General features: G+C 38.3%; 2 protein-coding genes across 2 annotated transcripts; both read right to left on the bottom strand.

The window, feature by feature from the left end:
• Positions 1 to 495: 495 nt before the first annotated feature.
• On the bottom strand, positions 496 to 7,217 carry ca4c (carbonic anhydrase IV c). The gene is made up of 8 exons (XM_044041566.1): positions 6,939 to 7,217; positions 4,380 to 4,427; positions 3,588 to 3,752; positions 3,188 to 3,333; positions 2,314 to 2,406; positions 2,177 to 2,243; positions 1,925 to 2,088; positions 496 to 1,046 (listed from the first exon to the last, which is right to left on the bottom strand). Exons 1-8 carry the CDS (start codon positions 6,991 to 6,993, stop codon positions 870 to 872), a joined length of 915 nt encoding a protein of 304 aa, XP_043897501.1. The 5' UTR covers positions 6,994 to 7,217; the 3' UTR covers positions 496 to 869.
• A 2,663-nt stretch (positions 7,218 to 9,880) lies between these two features.
• On the bottom strand, positions 9,881 to 18,222 carry aldh3a2b (aldehyde dehydrogenase 3 family, member A2b). The gene is made up of 11 exons (XM_044041564.1): positions 18,083 to 18,222; positions 16,231 to 16,397; positions 15,778 to 16,009; positions 14,491 to 14,576; positions 13,976 to 14,184; positions 13,777 to 13,894; positions 13,151 to 13,292; positions 12,841 to 13,007; positions 12,627 to 12,726; positions 11,561 to 11,799; positions 9,881 to 10,788 (listed from the first exon to the last, which is right to left on the bottom strand). The coding sequence occupies exons 2-11, from the start codon at positions 16,390 to 16,392 to the stop codon at positions 10,774 to 10,776; spliced, it is 1,470 nt and encodes a 489-aa protein (XP_043897499.1). The 5' UTR covers positions 16,393 to 16,397; positions 18,083 to 18,222; the 3' UTR covers positions 9,881 to 10,773.
• Positions 18,223 to 20,417: the final 2,195 nt, after the last annotated feature.

Genomic DNA, 20,417 nt, shown 5'->3' with positions numbered 1-20,417 from the left:
GAACCAAAAGCCAGATCTTGGAGGAATTATACATATACCACAACATAAACAGGCTCTAAATTAAAATCTGAACTGTGGATTAACTGTCTGTAGCATCGTTTTCAAAGGAGCCAGTTAATTGGACATTTATATCATGGTAGTTTTATGACTTAATACAATACATTTCTTACACACAGCTCCTTTAAATGCATGCATGATTATCTGAGCACATTCTAATCACACTGACTGGAAATCAAAAAGAATAAAGGGTGTTCCCTTAATGTCTATGACTCTAAGAAAGAAATAAACATCCTTATTTTATATTTTTAGTCATCACACTTAAGCCTTATAAAACATTGGATGAGAGTAAGAATATAAAATAGATTGATGCAAAATAAGGAGGAAAAGATTTATTCACCTTAAAATCTCATACCGGAACACCGGAAAAATTATCACTACAGGGTCGGTATATTTGATTAGTTGAAGAAAACTACATTTAAAGAAGAAAAAGTTATGGCAGTTTGTTATGGCTGTCAAATTCAAATCTGACTGCAAAACAAAGAAGTTTCAAAGTAAAAGTCAATATTTCACTTTAAAAGCACAAATGTGATGATGTTGCTGGAGGAGAAGTCCGTTTAGTGTCTAAATCCCTGCTAATCTGGCAAACAAATCTATCATATAAGTGATCACTAAGTGTAAATAAAAGTTTTTTCTAAATGATTCTAGAAAGTGAAAAATGATGGAACATAACAAGTAACGTTCACTTCACACAATATTTCTCTCACTGTCACAACAGTTGTAATTAATTCACTAGTGTTGGTATTCAGTAGTAGTCATTCTGACGGAAGAACAAAACGAGTTAACAGTTGTTTCACTAGCACACAGGCATTTTATACATTTACTAGCACAACTGAGAAAACGCCAAACCACAAGTGCATCGCACTCGTCAGAACCGCAGCAGCTTTGGAGCGGTAGACAACTCTGCCGTCCAGAGGCTGTGTTGGTCTGAAGATGTCGATCATGGGCTGGCCCGTCCAGAATTTACACTGCTTCACCACTGTGTCCAGCTGGTGAGGAGGGGAGAGACAGTGAGGAGCAGAGAGGTCAAACAAATTCAGTGTGTGGTTTTTGTGCAATCACTTACCAAGTTTTTACACAGTACTGTATGTAATGAAAGCTGTAGTGCATAACTTTACATTATAAACAAATGTGACGTTATTACAGCTGAGCTCCATGTCATATATTTGAAAGTTTCATCATCTCTGCAAAGTGCTTTTATGAATTAAAATGAACAGATTAACATTGAGTGCAAATATTGAAAAATACTGAAAACACTGGATAATTAGACCTAAAATGTCACAATATTGCTATGTACAGTATATGCGATCTGCTATACGAGGTCAGAAAAAAGAAAAAAGAACAAATCATTGAAATGCTTTGTTTTATTCCATATAAGTATTTCTTAAAATCTAACGTTCATTTTTTTTTTCACAGCAATTTAAAACTAAATTACAAAACTGATCCATCACATGACTGTCTTTGTGTTTCTCAGTATAGCAGTGTTTGGATCTCACGTTACCCGGCAATATTCCCATGCTGCACACAAGATGCCATTTGTTTTATGTCAAGACGGACAGAGCCGAGCTCGTAAACTGAGACGCCTGCAAACAGGTTGGAGTCTGACTGAAAACACAAAGAAGTGCCCAGGAAAAGTGAATTCTCCTGCTCAAAACAGGCAGTTATTCAGCTGTCTAATGGGATAAAAGCTTCATGCCCTCAGGTTGTATACACACAAATGCTCCTTCGGTCGGGTCTGATAGTATTGCTTGACAGAAATAATGTTACATCCTTCCTGTAAGGCAGAATAACAACCCCGACAAGAACAAAAAGCACCAACAGTTACGCAATGCAGCTTTAAACACTGGGGCTGCTCATACTCGCTCACCTGTCGACTGCTGATGGACAGCGTCCTGTGAAACACCGTCCAGGCCACGGCCTGCTCACATCCTGGCGTCGTCATGGAGCCCACGTAGCGATAGTACATGTGAAGGTCCTTGGAAGGTGGGATAATGTCGCTGAGTCTGAAGTTTGGGATCACTGAGCTGCTGCCTTAACACACAAAGAAGTGTGAAGTGTCAAACTGTTCTGTTCTTTATTATGTCAAATAAAAGTTAATTATGTCATGATTTCCACATACCGTTGTTTTGCACTCGGCCCAAAGCGCCGATTATTGTGTCCAGGTGAGGATGGTCATCTGTTGTTTCCTGTGAGGACGCCGTAAGTGTTAGTACACAAGTGTATTTTTGTTATTAAGTTATTAAGAATGAAGAGTACCTCAAACAGGAAGGCGAGCAGAGCAATTCCTGCCATGTCATGTTCTGCCTCTGCCAGAGAACCATACGGCTCTTTAATGTGGACTATGTGCAACTTGAAAAAGAGAGGAGAGGGTTAGAATGAAGTCCACGCAAACTCGACTGCAAGTAAAAAAACATGGATTTGTGTCAGATGTGACAAAAAAAAACACTCAGATCATGTGACATGACATTTAAGTGAGCAGATAACTGAGAAATTAAAATAGTTTGTCCCTGTTACCAATAAATAATTATGATAATCATTTGTTACCATAACTGAGATGCAAAATCCTAGAAAAGCAGTCACGATGAGTATCATTTAAATGTCAATTTAAAAGTGGGGCATCATGTTTTATTAAATATAAAATAATAATGAATGCTCAAAATATATACATTTTAAAATAAATTCCAAATTTTGCCGTGGCCGCGCTCTGACGGACCTGCGAAACCTTTTGTAGTACAAATAATCGCATATTTTTTAGTTTGTTCATTTACAAAACGTGGCAAATTGCCAAGATGGATGCCACATTCAAAATGACAGACTTCCTGTTGAGTTGATGGTCCCAGTAGAAATCGTTTTTGTCGTCTTAGGTGATGACATGTTTCCACCAAGTTTTACAAAACGTTTATGCAACTTAGTTTCTGCTTTGTCCTAACGGGTTCCACCTTTGGGGGCACTACTGAGCCATTTTGCACCACTTTTACATATTTCCCATATTTATTTTGAAGTCAATTTATGATCTGCGTGCCAGTTTTCGTCTGTTTTCCCCCACAAAATTCAGTGCGTCAACAATGCAATCCTTTCGGAAGAAAACATTTTTTTATTCCAGGAGACTGCTGCCTCCAGGCCGATGTACCTCCATGGGGAATCTCTCTCCATCGATGGTGTGCTCCGATCCCGGTCTCCCGTTCCCTCCCCAGTGGAAGTGGAACTGTGCAGCTCTGTAGTGACCGGGCAGAGCTCCTCCGGTCAGTCGCACTGACTGTGGCAGAACAAAGTGAGCTGTGGGGAAGAAAGATTGTCTGTGTTTATGCGGATGTTGTGACGTCGTCAGGGGAACAGGAACCTGTTTATGGAATCCAGTCCCCCTCACTGTGTTTCCAGTAGGTTGAACAATGAATCAAACTTTTAATAAAATTATAATAAGGCTGACTACAATTTTCAATTTGCAAAAGGCACAATATTTATTCAAACCAAAGCAGGGATTTGTATAGGAACCGTGAGAAAGGTTTGACGACGAGATGTCTTCTTGTTACCTGAATGTCCTTTGTTTTCCACTGTGATGTTGTGGACATTGGTGTGACCGATGAAATCGAAGGGTGGCAGGGCGCTGTTGACGTGCACTTTACTGGTCACAATGTTAATGGGAGACTGGCGTAATCCTCCACAGCTGGGGAACTGGGCGGCCCAGTGTCTCGGGTCTGGAGGACACAAAACAGCAGCATCGACGTCGTTAAATTTCAGACTCTGCTGACTGTAGCACCTCGGCGTTACATCACTGATGCTATATGAAGAATATGTTCCCCTGCAACTCATGAGAGAACAGGTCAAATCACTCTAGTCCCTCTGTGTAATAAAGCATTATCATTTTTATTACCCCTTGATTAAAAGAGGCAGGAAGAGAGAGTTAATGATAATGGTAAAAATTAGGAGTAAAAGATGAAAACGACATGTAACTAAAAATATCATATATTTCCATGTACCAATCATTTTCAAATGGAAAATGTGCATAGGAGCAGTTTTTCCACATCTCTTTGTTGCCTGTCTTCACAAGGCACAGCACCCCCCAACGGCCAAATGCAGCATTACAAAAACAAACATTTTGAAAAAAGAAATTTCTTGACCTAGCAAAAATCCCAAATGGCAAAAAAACTGTTTTTGTTGTTTTTTTTTTTAAATCTAGGGCTAGGTCGAATGTTACTCACACTCATACCACTCAGCACAACAAAAGTGCAAGCAAACCCACTCATAACAAACAATTAAAACTGTCCCATTTTAAAACTAATGAAAAGTTCCAAACTATTATAACCTGGGTTAAGCGGTCTTACCTCTGCACGTGTCATCACAGGAGTACTGGCTCTGGTAACACCACTGAGCTGGAACACACAAACACACATTCATTTCAGTTCAATTCTATTCAATTTATTTGGATAGCACCAAATAACAACATACATTAGCTCAAGGCACTGTACATAGTAAGGCAAAAATACAGAAATACAACAATTATGTCGAGTTATAAGTCTAGACAAAACAGTTATGAATCAGTTACGACAGCCCGTGGCCAAGCGGAAAGAGAACTTGGCTTGCAATCAGAGGGTTGCCAGTTTGGAGAATCAGCGTCTCCAGAGCAGAAAGAGTTGTAAAAATACCTGTACATCCTTTCCAGTTTTTGGACATTGAGACAAAGACTCAAACAAATGTTAAATGTTAATGTAGTTATTGCTAACAAACATATTATTATTGTTTATGACAGGGAAATAAATGGCTAACAAGTTTCTAATAAGAGCATTAAAAGCAATAATAACCATGTTTATATACGTCCCTTTTAACACTAATATGTCAAAGTCTATTAAGGTAATACAAAAAAAATGAATCTAGGATTGTAAGGTTTCCAACTTGACAAGTTTCTAGGACGTGCTTATCAGTTTTTGGAAGTATTAAAGAAGAATTTGCACTTATACAACATAATTATTGTTCATAAACATCTGTTTATGATGGGTATATAAACGTTTAACTACTTTTTATATCAGTATGTATATACAAGTCACACTAAGCTGGATATAAATTGAAAAAAAGATTTTTTTAAAAATGTAATGTGGATTATCTTCAATGAAAAGTGAGTATCTGCTTCAGAATAAAACCTTTATTCATGGGGTGGACTGTTTCCACGCTGCAGGTGCTCATCAAGTCATTTATCTGTGCCCGTGCATTGTTTCGCAGATGTGAGTGAAACTCCAGTGTGCGACTACGTGGTGGGAATGAAAAGGTGCTGCAGAGAAACCATTTAGCTAATATAGGAGCACAGATTAACCCCGCTGACTCCCACAATGCCGTTCTTTGAAAGCAGACAGCAGTTCTCACCAGAGAACAATGCACAGGTGGAGGTTGGCTTTGCTCCACCTGACTCATTCACCTGTGTCCAAACCGAAAAAAAAAACTGTAAATCCGAACAGCTTTTCCTTATTTTCTTTAAATTTGAGCTTTTCCTTTTGTTCGGATGAGTCAGCATCTCAGAGGATGAACAACAACAAGAATATAATCTGTAAAAACAATGTATATGAGTTACTCTATTGCTTCACTTAGTGACCAGGAGCTTATCATGGCTGATGTCAGCAACTCATTTGATTTACTTAAATAAATATAAATAAATATACAGGAATGTTGCTGAATTTACATTATTTATCCTGTTATGTATCAAGACAAGTTACATCGTATGGCACTGAAACTTGAATCTGGTGTTTGTTACTGTACTTAAGTATTCAAGTAGTCTGTACTTTATTTTGTTATTTATATATCTGGCAACTTTTACTTTCTTTTACTTTTACTCAATATTTGTAACTCATTACTACAAAATAAAATCAGAAGAGTTGGTCATGGTCTGTAATTATCATGGTCTATAGCTTTGCCATTCACACATCTTCCCTACCCATTAACACAATTGAACATGGTGTTGTGTAGTGTCTTGCTCACGAGGACACATATAGACCAGCAGCATATAGAACCAGTAATTGAACCCACAACCTTCCAGGTGAAAGACAACTTACCCTACCACTGATCCACCATCAATCCTCAGTACTGACTATTTTTAAAACAATACTTTTACTTCTAAAACTTAAGTACATTATATATCAGAAAAAAGACTTTTGATACGCAGGTACAGTAAATGTCACATACTTTAAGACTTTTCCTTAAGTAAGAGTTCTTCTATCAAAGTCATTTTCTGGTACTTTTACAAATACATTTCAGCAATTACAATTACATTTGTAAATCAAACTTAGATCATATAATTAAACTTCAAAAAGTAGAGTAATTAGAATAATAAATAAGGTTGGATATCTGGAATAGACTAATTAGTTTGTGTGGTGATAAAAACACACTTTTTATATGAATGTAACCAAAAAATAAAGATATCCATTCATTCATGGTTGATTAACCAAAGAATTGTTAGGTACAGAGTTTACAGAAATGTTTTTGTATTTTAATCTGGATAAAAATCAAGATTTCCTTATAAATAGACAGAGAGTCTGATGAAATGGTAATGCTTGTATATAGCTCCATCATTGAAGTCTCTTTATTTAATATATAAAAAATCTCTACCAGTCTCGGTCTCGGTTTTTGATCTTTACTTAGATTTAAAAAGGGGATTGTGAGTGTTTGAAGTCACGTCCAGGATTAATCTGAAACGTTAACTTCAGTATAATGTCGTTAAGTAGCTGCAACACAATGATTTTAATGATTTACTAAAAAATAAGGATTTATAAAGTTAAACTCTGTCATGGTGACAGATTTGGGTGCAGATGCGTGATAAAACAAAGCAAAACTTTAGTATATAGGTTTTATACTGTATATGTTCTGTGTGTGTGTGTGTGTGTTTGTGTGAGTCCTACCTGTGGACTGAGAGAAGAGTGAAAGTAGAGTCAGGAGGTAGAGACAAAAACCCATGATCAGAACCAGCACAAAGACCAGACAAGATCCTGATGGACTAAATTTCAGTGGCTTCACGTTCACATACTGACTCTGTGCAGGGTTTGAAGGTGGGAGGGAAATGTGTCTGTGTGTGTGTCTGTGTGTGTGTGAGAGAGGTCCAGGTATTAGTCATGTTGTGGGGACCTGAATCTCTTTACACAATCACATTATGGGGACGTGTCTTCCTTATAGGGACAAAAAGCAAGTCCCCATCACGTTAATGATTCCATTTTAAGGTGAAGACATGTTGTATGGTTAGGATGAGGTTAGGGTCAGGTTAAGGTCAGTAGTCGTTATGGTTAAGATTGAGCTTCCAGTAAATTAAAGATAAGTCAATGTAATGTCCTCCTAAGTCATAGAAACCAGACTGTGTGTGTGTGTAAGACAAGGAGAAGGGATAAAACCATCTTTGAGCAAAATGTCCTCACCTGACAGGTGTGTGGAGGTGTATGCGTGAAGACTGACACCTTGTGGATAAACCAGGTACTGTATGTTCACAGATTGTATTACTCCATGATGGAATCAGCTACTCACTCAGTGATCAAGTTTTGCATGAATCACATAAAGGCTGGTTCAAGCCTGCATGAATTATCATATATCTCACCCGCTTTTATTGAAAAAGAGGTTTTGGAACAATTGCACATCACATGTTGATGGGTTTGAGCCACTAGAGGGAGCTGCAGAGTGTGACAGAGACTCTGTTAGGTCTTGAGCCAACACAGAAGTTTCCTTTGTTTCCACCGGCTCTACTCACCTCGCCACCCACGGCACGGTTTAAGTAGTGTTTCCATTAGCATAGTACCTGGTACCAGGCACTTTTTTTATTACCTGCTCTGGCGAGGTTCCAAGCACGCTGAGTTGGCACTATGTGTGACATCGTCAGACTGCCAGCCACTGACTGGACAGAGTGCCGTCACAGGAAGAGACGTCCGACACAGAAATCAAGTCGAACAGTGCTGAACTGTAGATCATTTAAAACTTCTTAACAATCCTAAAACATGGGTTAATCTCCAACAATTACTAGGAAAATGTCTAAAATCTCAATATTTAACAGTGGAGTCTGGTGTATTTAGCCCAGCCACTGTATTTCATTTGGAAAGGGGCTGTAATAGCTAGAGTAAAACTTCAAGCCACTGAGGGCTTGCTATCAGGCCCAGCCCTAACTAATTTGGTGTCCTAGCCAAGATTGCCCTGCATCGCAGTACATTCAACTTCCAGTTATATACATACATATACTCACGCAAGAAACTGAATAGCTTTCTATTTATTTCTAATAGTTTCTTTTATTTGTAGACAAACAAGTTGAAGAAATGTAATATAAATAGCCCACAGAAAGTATAAAATGTAACTACATACAAAATAAAAACTGTAGTGATAATCAAGGTGTTATCCATTTGAAATAGACCTCTGTGAACTAACCTTGTTTGTACGTCTTCAGTTAGAGGAGATGGCCAGGCAGCAGGATCTACTGGTGCAGCCCTACTGATGCTGCATCCCTGGGTTCTTCTGAGGTGGAGGCGACAGGAGGATCAGTTGATGCTGTTGAAGCGGTGACATCTGCAGGAGGTGGATTAAGACATTTCAACAGCGCATCCGAAGAGAGAAGAGGAGTACATCACACCATTGGGTGTTACAGTCTAATAATAAAACCAATAATTCCAAGAATAAAATTAAATAATAAAAATGAAAAACCTAAGCAATGCATTACTTCCACTGTACTGTACATGAATGATATACAGTGCCATTTTTTCTGATATGCAAATTTAATTAGATTTAATCTTAGTCATTACAGTGAAATGCTGATGAGCAGAATGCAATGAAGCAGTAAACTGCAGTGTAATATAACATATGGAAAAGCATTAACATTAATGATGTGCACCTTAACATGGATGTAAAGTTAAGCACACTTTAGACAATTTATACTAAACTGTAACACAACAAACAACAAGGCTTACAACTCTAATATATAAAGGTGTGTGAATGGAATAGCATTTGACTGACTGTTACAAGCAGAGCAAACGTTAGTTAACCAATAAATAAAAAATAAAAATGTAGACAAACGAAAACACCTGCTGAAAAGATCTAAGGGAAGTGGGCGTATTACCTTTTTTCATAATAGCTGTTAGGCCCCTCCATAACATGAACTGACGCTTAATAAAGTGTTATTATTATTGAATATGCTTTGCTATGCAGTTAAATTAATGTGGACTTATTTTTTCCTAGTAAGAAGTAATAGCACTTTATAGTTTTAGTATAAAAATATTGAAAGTCACACTTTTTTTTTCTTCCTCCCCCATCGTGGCGCCCCCCATACGGGATTATAACAAATAGTAAACAATGGCTAATTACTTAGCTGACGCGCTCGTTGCAACTTTACCGCTCCCCGCAGTGTTTAGAAATAACACCGTCCAACTTCGTCCTCTGCAGCTTCATGTTGGTTTATTTCTCACCGCATGCGTGTCAATTTGTTTCCAAACATTAACATTAACCAGCGAATCGTTGCGTTCTACAGCGGTCAAAAACTATTAATGCACCTCCGACTAGCAACACCTGTTACCTGCCTGAAGGTTCCGAGCTAAATAAGATTCACGTGATCCCCAACACAACAGTGACACCTAGTGGACGATTTGTGTCCAACACACACCAGACATAAAAATGGCTCTGACATGGGCCATTATACGTAAACTACTAATATGATGAAATATACAGCTTACATTTATTATTATTGTTTAATTTATTATAATGTCACATGGCAGCAACTCCACGCATCTTGATATGTCAAAGTAAACTGATTTAAGTGACTTTGAGTATTTCACAAAAAAAAGTATGATAGAACAATAAAAGTAACTCAAACAACCACTCATTACAACCAGGTGGAAGAACACACCAAGTGTCCCTCATGCCACTTTATTCAGTCATGTGTACCTAACCAAGTGGCAGGTAAATATAGAATCAATGATATAGCAAAACAAAACAACACATTGCCCTTGAACAACCACAACATCATCAGGCACCTTCAGAAATATGTTTATTCCAATAATTCAATATAAATGTATATATACTGTATTATATAACTATTGTGATTCAAATTATTCTATCAAGAGCTTAGTGTGAGATTAAAAGAAAAACATTCAGCAAATAGTGTTATTAAACAATTTAACACATGATTAAAAGTAGTTCCTTACAGACATTAAATGCTTTAGCTTCATGAAAAAAAATTTCCTTCATAAACAGGTCTTTTCTTCTTTGTGGTCACCGAACCAACACTCGACAGAAATGATGTGCCTTCAAGTTCTGTCGAGTTAACGGCTGATCCATCATTGAACTGGAATGGACTCAGAATAAAATACTACAGGTGGAATCTTATATTAAAACAATATGATAAAAATCACAAGTTGATCAAACTTTCATATTAATAAAATAAGAAATGATGTTGTAAATTCACAGTAAAATTAAAACGGGCAATAGACTCTACCCCAAAAAACCTCTGCATTGTAATGTGTTTTCTAAATAAACAAACACACAAACCGCAAGAGATTTAAGAGCTTCATAATAAAACAATCACCATCACAAGAAGGAGTCACTTCATGACGTGAATTTTCTAATGTATTAAGGCAACACGCAACATATTCCAGTGGTGCTTGAAATATTAGGTTCGATTAATGCACAAGCTTGAAACACCACCTCTTCTTCTCTCTGGTCCAAAGTCTCTCAAGGAAATGACAAGTTTATCGTCCAGGAAGCAGCAGGGTGATTTCAAAGCAGATAATTCTGGAAAATAAACAAAGTAAACATTCCCCATGTTAGAAGATCATGTCACGTTTTGTAAAGTTGTAGGCGGTGCGTTGCCGTGGGTGATGGGGATCGTATTTATGGTAGTTGCAAACTAAACTTCCATAAATGAGCAATTTGTGAATTATTGTTTTTAGGTGGGGTGGGATAAGGAGATTATACTTTTTGTAAGAATTATGACTAGGTATCTTTTTTTATGACATTCACATTTTGTTCTGTTATCAATTTATTGGTCCATCTACCTGCAGTTTTGCTAAAACCTGGTACAATTACATTCCTTTGGAAATAAATAAAAGCACAAGGACACGAGTAGATTTAACAATGTTTTGTAGAAAAACAGTTCAACAGTTAAAACAATGTAATACAAATTAATTTAAAATTATTCCCCTGGTTGATTAGAATAAGGGCCTTATTCAATAGAATCTTGGACCATGAATGTTGAACATTTGGTGTCTCATGATAATGAGTGAATGAGTGATTATGGCCAGTGAAGGCCTCCTACGGCAACATGACAAAAACAAAGGCAAGCACTTACTTGCACGTCGCACTTATGACTAGCACTTTATAGTTTGGCTTACTTGAAGCACTTACTTACTTCTAGCTCTTGTTAGTACCCAAATGTTTAAATGCATTTATTGTAAGTCGCTTTGCATAAAAGCATCTGCCAAATGACATGTAATGAAGTATGTGTGTATATCCTCCAAGCAAACAGTAACACAGACGTGTTCCATCCACCTCCTCCTCAACTCACCTGCAGCACAACAGCAGCCACTACACCCAGGACGGCTAAGAGCATCATCCGCCCAATCCAGCCCAGGTCCAGGGTCTTCAAAAGGAAGAAGCGTGCTCTGCTGAGCTTCTTCGGCGTGTGAGGTGGATACCGCATGCTGTTGACGCCTTCCATGTTCAGCTTTTTGATGAGACAACCGCGCTTGTGGCTCAGCTGGTCGAAGGAGAACTTACCGTGGTAGCAACCCATACCACTGTTCCCTGTTGATCACAAACAGACGGTGGTTAACTCTCCAGACAAATACTGGTCTCTCTCTGGTATCAAAGATGATACATCTACTAAAAAAGTGTCTCACGGCAACTTGACCTCGAGACTATTTAATCGTTTGACATGGGATCCGATATTTGTGTAAAAGCTGCCAGAGAAGTTAAAATCTGAAATGGGATGAGTCACATTTGGTTGTTTTGTATGATAGAGGTTACTGAAGTTCATTTGACCACAAACCCCAAACTGTCTGATGTCAGCGCTTTCTTGAACACACTAACAAACAAGAGATTTCACAACAGCTGTTTCACCCACTTGATTAGGCAAATTAAACACACAGGGTGAATATTGCAGAGGGAATAAAGAACTTTTGGTGAATGTTTTTTTTATGGGCCAGTGGGACTTTATAGCATCTGCCTGATGGCAGTATTTGAAAGGAGTGATGGAGGAGGTGAGATGGGTCCTCTGTGATCGGGGTCGCTTTCCTGATCTCAGAGCGCTGACATAATTCAGAGTGTGTAGTTTCAATCAAAACAATGACAGACGTTTGAGTTTTACACTGTTGTGAAGAAGCATGGAATCATGGGAATTGTTGTCTGGGAAGAGGATTGATGGCAGACCACTGTGGATTATACATAAGCAATGTCCTTCTATCTTAATACTTGAATCTGACAATGAGCAATTGTGAAAGTGACAAGGCCTTTAAGCAATGGGACCATGGATGTTTTTTAAACTATAAGCCATCTTACTTCCCTTTTGCAGGCCCTTCTTAACTCATATTTGTTGTACCATTTCTATGAGGAGTCAGCGCTGTGTGACTCACCTACGCCTCCAAAAGGCAGACTGCTGACAGAGAAGTGCACAAGACAATCATTGGCCAGCAGTCCTCCACTGGAGGTCTCTTCCACCATTCTCTTTATCACCTTCACAGAAATACTGATGTTATACCCACAAGTAGTACTTGAATGTAGAATCTGTAAATGTACAGGTCTGCATCTGCACACATGTCCATCTGTGTCTGTACAGTATTTACATACCTTATCATCTGAAGAGAAGACGTACAAGGCCAGGGGTTTTTCTCCCTTATTGATAAACTTTATTGCTTCATCCAGGCCGCTGACAGACACGATGGGACACAGAGGTCCAAATATCTCCTCCTGCATTACCTTCGCATCTGGCTTCACGTCGCGCAAAACAGTGGGAGCTAAATACAAACAGCAGAGAAACAATATTTGTTGTTCCTGTTCGTCATTGATTTTCTATATATACATACATACAGAAACAGAGAAAGGGAGCTCAACCAGTGTGGAGTGGGCTTCCCAGGTACTTTTTTGTATGTGGTATTACCTATGTAGCAGTCTGCCTCATCAGAGCCACCTCCGACAGCCACAGTGCTGTCGTCTATCATGGCCATTATTCTCTTGAAGTGGCGCTGGTTGATGATGCGTCCATAGTCAGAGCAGGTCTTTGGGTCGTCTGTGTAGAACTCCTGCCAGAGGAAACAATGTAATATAATATTACATAAACGCACGTGTCGGCAAACGACTATGGATTAACTAAGGAGACTATTTTTTCTTCCCTTCAGGGTTTTTCTCTTAGTGACATGTACACTTACTGCTCTCAGACTTTTTTCATTATAAATGGTTAGTAGCCAGAATCAACCGTCTTTGGAATTAATGGTGATCATTACTGTGTGTCACTCTACGCAAACTGAACAAAATGAAAACTAACATGTATGACCTGTTGTGCTCAAACTGTGCTCAGAGCACCATCTGCTGGACAACTTGGAAATTACTGTTGTGCTTCTAGGCTGTATATTTTGAACTTGAACTAAGGTCAATTCAACATTTCAATAATCGATGACTAGTTGACTATCAAAAATGTATCAGTTGTTAGATGTTGTTAGATTTGTTGTTAGTCGTGAGACTATGAAAAATTGATTAGTTTTTATATTGTTTTCTGGTCTCTGGTACCTTAATGGACTTCTTGACCTCTTCAATGACCTGGTCCTGGATGCTGGGCTCACAAAGGATGTAGTCAGGGGCGATGCAAGTCTGACCACAGTTACTGTACTTTCCCCAGGTGATGCGCCTGCAGTGACAAAGTAAACAAGGACGTGTCAGGGAGAAACAGCTTCAGAACTGGAGAACATTGACTTTAAACAATTCTAACCTGCACGCTACACTGATGTCACAGTTCTTGTCGATGTAGCAGGGACTCTTTCCACCCAGTTCCAGAGTCACAGGTGTCAGGTGTTTGGAGGCAGCCTCCATGATCAGTTTGCCGACCATACTGTTTCCGGTGTAGAAAATGTGATCAAAGCGCTGGCGCAGCAGCTCCTGGGTCTCTGATACTCCTCCAGTTACTACAGGGTAAAGCTCCTGACATGCAGTGCAAAAACACATATTAGGTGTCATGTTTTTGGCATGTCGTCCAAAAAGACTTAAAAACATAAGTAAAAAACGTGGTCTATAAAAAACAGAAATCCTGATAAAAGGGGTGCATTTTTGTTTCTTTTAATTAGACAATAATGTCACAACTCAATAAATAACAATAGTCTTGCATTGTTGGACTTCTAGCTCATTGTTTATTAAATAATCTTTAATGAAAAAATAGTCTCATCCTCCACTGAAATGAATCGTTATGGCGCTGTGTTATGTTGATGACACAATGTAATCCAGCCTTACTTTGTCGATATAAATGGGCAGCAGTTCCTCCATGAGCTTTGCAGTGTGAACACAGAGCTCAGATGGTTTAATTACAGCTGCATTACCTGCACAGGAAAACAACAAAGGCAACAAATGTGACAATCGCACACTAGATTTGATAGAACAATCTTTATGGTCTGTCTCTTCAATCTACATTTTTCTGTCTGTGTTTGTCTCCTTATAATGTATATACTACATTAACTTCAGAAATGTCTCAAAAATATATCTTTAAATGAAACATTACAAAAAGAGAAACCACAGTGTTTATTAATTGTTGGAAAATTAATCAATCGTTTCAAATGAAGCTTTAATCTCCTTTAGTTCTTGCATCAGCTGTTCTTCTAGTGAAAAACAGATTGTTTTCCCATGCTTAAACATTCTTCTATTTTATATCTTATTTTCAACTTTGTCCGGAGTTAAATTCAGGTTTTTTCCCTTCTGCTTCTTCCTGTCACATGAACTTTTCAGTTTCATAAAAACTGCATTTTATTGATGCAAATTTAAATACACCTTCTTACCACATCACCTAAAAATAGCATCAGTAAACTAAACCTAAAATTGTATTAATGTGTTTTTCTATGATGCCATTAATGAGACTACTGCCAATATGTCAAAGGAAAAGACTTATGCCCTACTAAGCAGATATTGGCATTCAAGATATGATGCAATGGAGCAAAGGATAAAGTCCATGCTTTGCAAACACTCGGTGGTGAAGTGACTGCACTCTACAATACTCCAGCTGCCAGTGTTTGTGACAAATTAGTTTATATTCAAATCAGATACAAATTTACCCTGTACGTGGAGCAGCTCTTACACTGCTGTGATCTAAACCAATCACAGACAAGCAACAAACTAAAAAGCATAAACTTTATTTTGATATATACTGAACCTTTTTTATATTGGCATTGCCTAAAATAATACTAATACATACTGTTATTGAATTACTGCCTATACCTACATGAAAGAGAGCAGATCTTTTAACTACTGAATCTACGCTTATCTTGACTATGTATAGTTCACAGAATGACTCTTGGCCCACACTAATCACACAGGTTAGGGTTAGGACAAAGACACAGGTTAGGAAATAAGGGAACTGTGGTTATGATAACAACACTCTCTGCTACAAAAATACTAACAAACTACACCCATGGTGGTGCCACCCTCACCTTGAGTGATTACGAGGGGAAATGTCAATGAGATCAGATAGAATTGTGAACTCTGACACCGTTATGTCTCTCTCACACACAAACACACACGCTACAATACCTGCAGCGATTGCACCAACGAGTGGCTGGATGGTGACAGCCCACGGGTAGTTCCAGGACCCGATGATCAGCACCACTCCCAGTGGCTCTGGCTTGATGTAGACGGTGTCTGAGATGGTCACAAGGGTCTTCTCCACGGCTCGAGGGGCGGCCCACTCCTTTAGCTTCTTGATGGCGAGGTTGATCTCCCCTTCCAGACCCAGGGTCTCATACAGCTGGGCCCCTACATCACTCTGAGGGTGAAAGCAACAACTTTTTTTTTTAAACACACATTTTGTATTTTGTATTATATTCTCCGCCTAAAGCGTGGGAGGTTCAGCAATAAGTGATCCATTAGTGAATGAACAGAATAAATACATTTAAACAAATAATTACATACATAATTACAAAACCTCGATATACCATCGCTACTCATTTAAGACCAGATAATGATGACTTCAGAATCAATACTCACCCTACTGAGATCCTTCTTGAGGGCATCCGATATCTCGTTCTGTCTCTCAGTGAATAACCTATTCAGGTTCTTCAGCTGGCGGATGCGGTGTTCTAAACATTTGGACCTGCCTGTTTCAAAGGCTTTTCTGGCACGTGCTACTGCCTGCTGCTCCCTGGACATCGTGGCTGCAAATTTAAAAGATCACAGAATGATTTTACGGCCCTGTTCTATTACACTCTCAACTCTATCTGTGACAGAAACACTAGACCTGGTTATAAGTTGCAGTGAAGTGATAAAGAAGCTTTCTGGAGGGCTATTATCTCTTCTGTACTGTGCTGTTGATAATTCCATTTTTCAGGTGATGCTCCAACTGAGACTTTGAAATAATAAAAATATAATGGCAAGTACGCAAGGTTAATCCATATTTTCCTGTTGCATTATTAATGGTGACGACTGTGGAGATTTTCACTCGAGCATGTTTTGCCAACTCCTGCCGCCTGGCAACTGAACAAGTGCAAGCAAGTGGACATGGGGTGTATGTATGACATGTTCAGGCTACAAAATGCAGTTTTTCATGTTCTTATGTGTTGCTGAGTCAACTCTATATCACAGAGTAGTGACATTTGTGTTGTGCAGAAGTCACAAAAAAGACTGTTTTTATTCATAAAAACAAGCAAAGAGAATTTTTCACAAATTCCATTTTTTGTCAAATGTGAATACTTTTTGCTCAGGTTTGTTAATATAGTTGGTGAAAGTGGAAAAAAAAAAATATTTCCAATTAAGTACACTTAACTCTGTTCAGGCAGTCACCAGGATGAAGGGACTGAAGCAACTTCAAGAATTGATTTAACCATTGAAAAAATATTCTGTTTCAAAGATAAATCAGGTGCCTACAGGAAGGAAACTCTAAGTTTAGGTAAAGCTTAGTTAAAGGAAGGGGAGGGAACAGGGGCAATGATGTAGAGGAAAGTTGGAAGGAGAGAAGAAGATAGAGGTTTTCTAACAGGTGCATTTGAAAATTATATTAATAACAACAATTATCATCACTATCATCTTCATCATCCATATAGGGATTTACAGACTATGAACAGAAACCACCCCAAAAAATGATCCCAAAACATTTGACAAAATATAAAACATTTTTAAATAAACATATGTCGAATAACATTCATTCTCCATATAAACAATGTATAAGCTAAATATTACATGCAGTCCATAAAAAAATAACTTTGTCAAATTAGTGAAGTTTCACTGACAAACAGGATTTTTTTTACAACAATTAATAATAAAATAAACAGATACAAAGCTACAAAGCTTAATAAAATACAGTAAAAATCAGTCCGATTTAACAATTGGTCTGTCTAACTCCCCTTGTAGGAGTTTTCCTCACAGTATTGACAGTTTAAGTGAAGAAAAATAAACACGAATGTTACTGATTTAATAAAAAGTATATTAGTGTTGAATAGAATGACCTTCCTGCTGTTGTCTGTACTGCTCTTTGACTTAAAAAAGACAATGTGTTGTAAAAGGAAACCATGGTATTAACCGATACAGATAATATTTACTATTGCACTTTAAACACACACACACACACACACGCTGCACGGTCTGCGAGTAAACGTGTCCTTATTACATTGTACTTAAACCTCAACTACTCTGAAGTTATCGTACAATAGGAAATTAGTTTCTTAAACTGGTAAATGTATGTTATTAACGGTCTATTTACTTTTTTCTTTAACAAATTCACTTAATCGTAATACGCGGATATCCAAACTGCCACGACTCCGCTCGTCGCAGTCAGACCTTTACGTCAAGAACAGCACAGAGACAAAAGCAGTTGTTGCTTTTAAAAAATGTGTTTAAAGCCTACCTGCTTGGTTTGCAGATAAGATTAATGCCTGGAGGTGTTGACGCTTCGACGTCCACAGAGAATCAGCTAGCAAAGGAGCAGGACGTTATCCCTTTAGCCCACAGGAGAAAAACGGCTTCTTCCTCCCCGTTAGCTCACACCAACAGAGGGGCGGGGCCACTGCTACATTAATATCCAAGTCTTGTATAAAGTACCTTAAAGGGATACGAGTACAAGTATATTACCAGAAAATGACTAGAAAGTTGAAGTCACTTTTTATAATATTACTTAAGTAAAAGTCTTAAGGTATATACATAAGACAAAAAATAAAGTTTTAGAAGCAAAAGTATTTTGAAAATGAGGAGCTATGGTAGCGCAGTGGTAGGGCGAGTTGTCGTTCAAATGCAAGGTTGGAGGTTCAATTCCTGGCTCTACTAGTCTATAATATAGACACATATTGTGTGTCCTTGAGCAAGACACTTTCTGTAACCCCGTGTTGGAATGGGTGAATGGCAATACTATAGTGCAAAGCAGCTCATCAAGACTAGAAAAGTGCTATATAAATACAGACCGTTACCAACTCTTCTTCTTCTTCTGATTGTATTTGATAGTAACAAGTAACAAAGCTAGTTATGGGAAATGTATTGAAGTACACAAAAAATACACAATTTATTTAGGAAATGTAGTGGAGTAAAATTTGCTAGAAATATAAATAACAAAATAAAGTGAATTTTGTACTTACTTTTGTACAGTAACAAAGTATTTGTACTTTCTTTCATAACAACAATGAATAGTACAGGGGTGCTGCTAGAAATTGGGAACAATTTAATACTGGGCCCCACAGGACATTCATATAAATAAATTGTTTAATTTAATTGACACAGGTCGACGCAACAAATTGTGCTTGTGTAGCGTCCGAGGTGTAGGGAGATTGTAAAACACTTCTTCAAACGAAACAAAATAACAGGTACTATATGGGGTGCAACACTGTATGCCTCCATTTATTGAGCTTGTCCACCAAATCGACCAGCTGGGGTGTTAAGCATGAGGGAGATGCTCGTGAGGCCTATCTAAGAAGCAGCTCCAGCGATCACACAAACCTGAGAGTTGCACAGTGTGGTTTCTTCTCGTCAACACCCATTTTCCACAACTTGGAGCTGCACCAGATGGACTCACAATGTGTGATTGCTGTGTTTGGAGATCAAGTGTCCATTTAAGTTCAGGTCAGGCAGCATCCAGCACGTCCAAACACAAATATGTGTTACAGAAAGGATATAGTCACCTTCCACTTACACACATCTTGCCCTAATGCCCCCAGTGCCATAGTGCTTTACAGATTATGAACAGAAAACCCTTATATGAGTTACATAATGTATAGGATGAACAGGTAAACTGATATGAATAACACAATCCATGCACCCAATGGCCAATAAATTATACTGTTTTTTAAAATTCATTATAAGACAGCCCACATTTGCCTATTAGTCATACATGTAATGGCACTGCTTTAATTGGAAATGTATGAACAGAAGCAGTCGACACTTGGGAGGCAGATCTGGGCGATCACTATATCACCTAAAAACCTGTTTTCACTGCGGTGCAGTGAGTTTAAATGACCTTCCTATTGTTGCTGCTCTTTGACTAGAAGTTTGTGTTGTAAAAGGAAACCATGACCATTCAGAGATATCACAACACAGATTCTCATTTCACCCAATAGTGTGAGCAGAACCACCTTTACCTCAATGTCAACAAAACAAAAGGAATTTTTGATCATCACACAACAGACTTTCAGAAATACGCAGAAAACATTCAGATAAACAACTGCCACAAACATAATTGGTCGACATACTCCAAACCTACAAGAACAAAACAGCAACGTCATTGCACGCACTGCACATCACAGGACACCACACACCCATTCAACCATCATTTCCAACTCAGGAAGGAGATTCAAAAGTATGAAATGCAATAAAGCCATCTCAGCCATCTCCACCTTAAACAAAACAAAGCCATATGCAGTATGTAATATCTTATGTTTTCTGCTGTGAAGTATGCAACTGGAAAACTGTGAAATGAATTTCCCCAAGTGGACACGAAACAAACTAACTTCTTAACTTACTAAATAACTAATATTAAGTTTAAATGGAACTTTACACACACACAAACACTGTGTTTTCCGGTTACCTCCCAAATGCAGATTTGGGGATTAGGCAAATTGGACACTCTATATTGACCGTAGGTGTGATTGTGAGAGTGAATGGTTGTTTGTCTCTATGTGGCCTTGTGAGGGACTGGCGACCTGTCCAGGGTGCACCCCGTCTTTTGCCCTATGCCAACAATAGTGTTTGTTTAAGGT

The sequence above is a fragment of the Solea senegalensis genome, linkage group LG13 (assembly GCF_019176455.1).
Source record: "Solea senegalensis isolate Sse05_10M linkage group LG13, IFAPA_SoseM_1, whole genome shotgun sequence".
Taxonomy (NCBI): Eukaryota; Metazoa; Chordata; class Actinopteri; order Pleuronectiformes; family Soleidae; genus Solea; species Solea senegalensis.
This window is presented reverse-complemented; position numbering and strand designations above follow the sequence as displayed.

Coding starts and splice junctions, on each gene's coding strand:
- ca4c (XM_044041566.1), bottom strand. CDS start 6,993: ATGGGTTTTTGTCTCTACCTCCTGACTCTACTTTCACTCTTCTCTCAG. Junction 4,428..6,938: donor ACTCTTCTCTCAGTCCACAG/GTAGGACTCACA, acceptor TGTGTGTTCCAG/CTCAGTGGTGTTACCAGAGC. Junction 2,089..2,176: donor GGGCCGAGTGCAAAACAACG/GTATGTGGAAAT, acceptor TTGTGTGTTAAG/GCAGCAGCTCAGTGATCCCA.
- aldh3a2b (XM_044041564.1), bottom strand. CDS start 16,392: ATGTCCAGGGAGCAGCAGGCAGTAGCACGTGCCAGAAAAGCCTTTGAA. Junction 13,895..13,975: donor GACATCAGTGTAGCGTGCAG/GTTAGAATTGTT, acceptor TTGTCACTGCAG/GCGCATCACCTGGGGAAAGT. Junction 11,800..12,626: donor TCTGCCTTTTGGAGGCGTAG/GTGAGTCACACA, acceptor TGTGATCAACAG/GGAACAGTGGTATGGGTTGC.